General features: G+C 31.6%; 1 protein-coding gene across 1 annotated transcript; it reads left to right on the top strand.

The window, feature by feature from the left end:
- Positions 1 to 1,461: 1,461 nt before the first annotated feature.
- Positions 1,462 to 5,047, top strand: LOC123321481 (golgin-84). Its single transcript, XM_044909115.1, has 9 exons — positions 1,462 to 1,703; positions 1,760 to 1,929; positions 2,058 to 2,148; positions 2,198 to 2,515; positions 2,569 to 2,773; positions 2,825 to 3,058; positions 3,109 to 3,184; positions 4,565 to 4,725; positions 4,901 to 5,047. The coding sequence occupies exons 1-9, from the start codon at positions 1,591 to 1,593 to the stop codon at positions 4,970 to 4,972; spliced, it is 1,440 nt and encodes a 479-aa protein (XP_044765050.1). The 5' UTR covers positions 1,462 to 1,590; the 3' UTR covers positions 4,973 to 5,047.

The following is a 5,047-nucleotide window of genomic DNA, read 5'->3' as shown; positions in this document are numbered from 1 at the left end:
TCGAAGATTTGGACCAGCGTACAATATCTGAAGCGGGAAAATTCGAAAGTAGGCAACATCGATTACACGGATTTTCTCTCGAGAAAATTATTTTGTTTGATTGGCAATTCCGATGAATTCTCAGAGCAACTAATTATAATTGATGGAGATTTAAAATTTGAATATGATCCTTCATACAAACCTAGAGATCAAGGCAGATCATTCGATGAATCATATTACTAAATGTAGAAATGAATAGAAAAATTATGCCTTTTTCATTTTCATTTATTTCCCAGAAAATGATATGAAAATATCATGGAAAATTTGTAGCACCAAATTAAGGAAAGATATATGGGACATGGGTAATAAAAGGGTAAAAAACATGTCTTGATATATATTCCATTTATTTTCAATTTCCGATAAAAAATTCTGTTTTATGAAAATGAGAAATATGGTCGTGAATTCAAAATTTCTAATAATCCAATTTTATTAGTATTTTCAGTTATGTACAGCTTTTCTCTTTGAGGAATTGCCAAATTCAGCAGCTGAATATTCATAATTCTAATGAAGAGTACATTATGAACCTATATTTCTCTAGTACTCAATGAATATATTACTCATATCGTTTCAAATCATTAGTAACCTGGAAAACAGTACATAATCCATAATAATTATTTAGATGTCTTTATTGCATAAAAGTGAGCATTCTTTCGATCATTAGCAGTTCATCATACCATTATCTAGAACAATTTTATCGAATGATATCCTATTTCTGACTAAATTCACCAACTGAATCCGAAAATTTCACAATTTTACTTGATGAATATTTCGGTGGATGCGAAAAGCCTCATTCTGAAGATTAATAATGGATGGTCAATTGGATCACTCAAATCAATAGGCATTCGTCAATGTAGAGATATGAAAAAATAACAATAATTTTAACACACACAGGTTGTAAAAAATAAACAGGAAATCTCAAATAATATATATCTAATTGAAAAATTGGAAAAAGTCAATTTTAGGAAAACACAAAATGGTTTTTCTGAGATGAATGAGCTTAGTTACTACAAGAGTTTGAATATGCTTCATTTCCGGAGTAGTCTCAATTATTTCTCCAACGAGCGATTCAAAAAAAAATTAAATGGAAAGGAAGACAATATGGTGGATGCGCCAGATGGATATAACTATTCCCTCGTGAAACAAGTAAACTCCGGGAAAATGTAGATGTGAGTGGATATTCCTCAATTATTTCTGATATTTCTATTGATAATTATATTGTTCTGGATTCAAGAAATGTAAATATATATTGCATAGCTTAAAATCAGGCATTCGTCTGACGACAAGACAATATAAAAAATTTTCAATTGAAGAAAGTGTAGTGAGTTATCTAGTGTATTCTCAAAAAAAACATCCCATTTTGTTACGATTTTTTTTTCTGGCGATTCTAATGAAACTGAAGGCCAAACTGAATTGTCAACATAACCTACAAATTTGCAGTTGTCACTTTGACAACTATTTCGTCAACAAACAATGATGATTCTTTTGATTAATCTATCACTTTCTATTTTAATGTGATCTTGTTATAACTGACAGAAATTGTAAAAGCAATTGATGGCTTGGTTACAAAATCTGACTGGTCAAGCTGAAAAATTTTTAAATAAAATTGACCAGAAAGCTGCTAATGTTTTGAATGAAACTAATCCTAAACCCAGATCTAGCCCACAGTGAGTATGTTTCCAACGAAATCATGGATGTTACTTAGTTCCTCTTATATTTCTAGACATTTGTTAGAGCACTCCATTTCAATTCCCGAAACATACAACAGTTTTGAAAATGATCTATTGATCGATAACAGTCCATTTGAACATTCTAAATTAACACTAGAATTCCAAGAAACCACGAATCAGGATGTAGTCGACAAGTTAGAAGAACCAGAAGAAAATCCAACAGGTTAGTTCCGTTGAATTTCTACTTTCCCCTGAATTCCACATTGGTTAGTCCAAGATATGACTACACCTAGATACTCGAAGAAAAGTCTGAATTGTTGGAAGATCAACACATGTAAATACTTTTTTCAGATGAAGTTCATTCGAAAGAGACTGAAGTGCTCCTTGAAGGCAGAGAGAAAAATTCATCAGTATCTTCTAAATGTGAATCAGTGCTGCAGAGGTAATACGGAAGTTTTTCAAGGAACAATTTTAGATTATAGTATTTCCAGCTTTAGTTCTGCAGAGGATATACAGCGATACTTGGAGAGAATATCGAAACTTGAATTTGAGAATGATGATTTGAGTAAGCAATTGCTTAATGTGCAGCATTTGTATTCGGAAATACGTAATGAAAATTCAATTCTCAAAAGTAATTTAGAGAGAGCTAATGAAGCAGTAAATTCTGCTGAGATGGAAATGGAACAATATAAAGCTAGAGCACACAGAATATTACAGGAAAAGGAAAGAATTATTTGTTTGAAACCCGGTGATACTGCTCTGGATAATGTAGAGGAAAATATTTATAGAAGTTACAATGAGGAACTGAAGTGGGTGTTTACCAGTCAATGAAGGACTGAATATAATTTTGATTTATTTCTAGGAATGAACTAAAGTTTCAAAAAGATAAAAATGATGAAATGAAAGATAAAATTGGCAGCTTGGTATCTGAATTGAAATCCCTGCAGCAACAGTATGTGGTGATGCAAAATATGCTTCAACAGACAAATCAAAAACTGGAAACTGAGCTTTATAATGAGAGGAGAGTGTTAAAATCTGTTGATGAAGAATTGAGATTGAAATCACAAGTGATTATTTCCTTTTTTGATTAATTTCTCCCCTTATTTCATATCTTATAGGAATTGAATAACATGAATCAGGAGTTGGTGAGGAAAAATTATGACTTATCAGTGAAGAATGAAGAGATAGAACAGTTGAAATCTCACTTGAAGCAGTGCTCATCTGCAGTTAATGATGAAGAACTAGAAGATAGAATAAAGAACCTTACCCAGACATTGATGATCAAGCAGAACAAGATAGAGGCTATAACTTCTGAGAGGAATGCTTTAAGAATACAGTTAGAAAAACTAGAGGTGAACTAAATAATTTGTCTTAAATAATTTATGTAAAAAAAATTTTTCAGAATGAATATCACAGAAATCTAGCTATTGCCAGAAGTATCCAACAAAAAGTGGTTAGTGTCAATGATACAGATGATGGTGAGCTTTTTTCCTTATCCATTAATGTTTCAGCTTGCAATATTCTTACACATCTTTAAATGAAGAAAAACCACCTTTCTTATGATATGATATGATATTTCTCAACTTTACACATCAAGTTTTGAAAATTATAACTCTTTTTTTTCGATTTTTCGGAATAAAAAAACGTACATATAATTCTGATGATCGGTTTTTTGCCTCTTTTTTTGTTCATCTGACTTTTTCCATGGAAAATATCGAATATATCACTAGAATTATATCTGTTTTTCGTCAGTTTTATACACGTGAAACTATTTTGCTAGCAAAAAAACTTAAGAGAAAAATCATGAATAAATCTCATTATTTCTAAAAAAGTCGGTCTGTTAAGAACCTTTCAAACACTCCCGCGAATTGTTTTGTCATGCGTCGGACCTCTCGTTGGTCCATTCCAAAGATATTACACGCATGTGTAAACCTGTCTCATTCTACATTCTGATCTTAATATACAGGATGTTTACTAAACATGCGGCAAAAACGCAGGAGGTGATTCCCCCTCCTAAAACATCTTCTGAAGGAATATGAGGTCAAATCTTCTTTTTCAGCCATGGGCAAATGAAATTTTCCAAAAATTGATATACGTATTTAATAACGTGAAAATTGTTTGTTCAAAAGGTTCGCGTAGATCATGAATATTCTGTTTCAATTCTGATTCATAATTGTTAGAATATTTGGACTTCGCAAATGATAAACCTTCGCGTGAAACTTGATAGTGTGAACTTCAGATATCAAGCAGCGTTTTATAGTTTGCAGATTGTAAAGCCTTTTGTTACCCTTTCATATTATATACTGTTTGCCAATTCCTTCTTCGAATTATAATTTTAGAATATAGTTAGTACATATGAGGACTAAAATCTATTTCATTTGACCTTACTAATTTTCATTTGAACTCATATTTGGCATTGAAAATTACCTCCAATTTTTTTCTCTTCCAATAACAATTTCGATGAATAAGTACTTTTCTGGCACGGAGAACTTGACAAGTTTTTCTGTTATCGGTGAATATTTTGTTGCAAAAAACAATAATTAGAAATAACTTCAATCATGTTACCTATATTTCCAAACTGTTCGGTATGTGAATCTATTTTAACTAGATTTTTTTACCAACTGTTCATATCGCTGTTCGCATTGCTTTTTGGTCGATCCTCAAAAAAGGTGTCGACTTTAGAATCTGAATTTTTTGTCATCAATTTGAATTTCAATCCAAGCAGACTACTATTTATCTAAAACAAACAAACATATATTTTTGCAATCAGATATCGGACAAATTTCAAAGGTTAGATCGTTTTGGAAACTAGTAAAAGAAATAATTTCCATGAAGGGTTGACGTGAATTTATTTTCAGTTAAACTGCAAGTGCCACAAACCGTAAGAGTCTCCCCCTTGGACGCTGGAGTTACCAGAAGGGTGAAACATGCTTATTCATCCTTAGATGCTCTAAGTATCAGAACAGGCGTCTTTCTCAGAAGATATCCAGGAATAAGGGTCTCAGTTTTCTGTTATATGGTAAGAAAGTGATTTTTATTCACTTAAGACCTTTTTTGTGACTTGCAGTGCACGAAAAATTTGCGATGCACCATTTGAAAATTAACCAACGTACACTAACCCATTCTGACGAAAATCACTAACCGTAAATGAAAAATTTTCGCTTTTTATTTTTCTTACTGATTTTTCTTTACAGATTTTCCTTCATTTGTGGGTACTTGTGATTTTATTCAATTACGCGCCTTCGACAAGAGGTGATTGTTTATAATTAATTAAGTATTTATCTGTTGATATATTTAAAGTTCGTTGGAATTATTATTTTATCAATAAAATACTGAAATGA

Source organism: Coccinella septempunctata, chromosome X (assembly GCF_907165205.1).
Source record: "Coccinella septempunctata chromosome X, icCocSept1.1, whole genome shotgun sequence".
In the NCBI taxonomy this organism is placed as follows: domain Eukaryota; kingdom Metazoa; phylum Arthropoda; class Insecta; order Coleoptera; family Coccinellidae; genus Coccinella; species Coccinella septempunctata.
This window is presented reverse-complemented; position numbering and strand designations above follow the sequence as displayed.

Bases quoted from the DNA above. Each gene is read 5' to 3' on its own strand.
- LOC123321481 (XM_044909115.1), top strand. From the start codon at position 1,591: ATGGCTTGGTTACAAAATCTGACTGGTCAAGCTGAAAAATTTTTAAAT. The intron at 3,185-4,564 runs GTGAGCTTTTTT...ATTTATTTTCAG, and splicing joins TGTCAATGATACAGATGATG to TTAAACTGCAAGTGCCACAA. The intron at 4,726-4,900 runs GTAAGAAAGTGA...TTTTCTTTACAG, and splicing joins TCTCAGTTTTCTGTTATATG to ATTTTCCTTCATTTGTGGGT.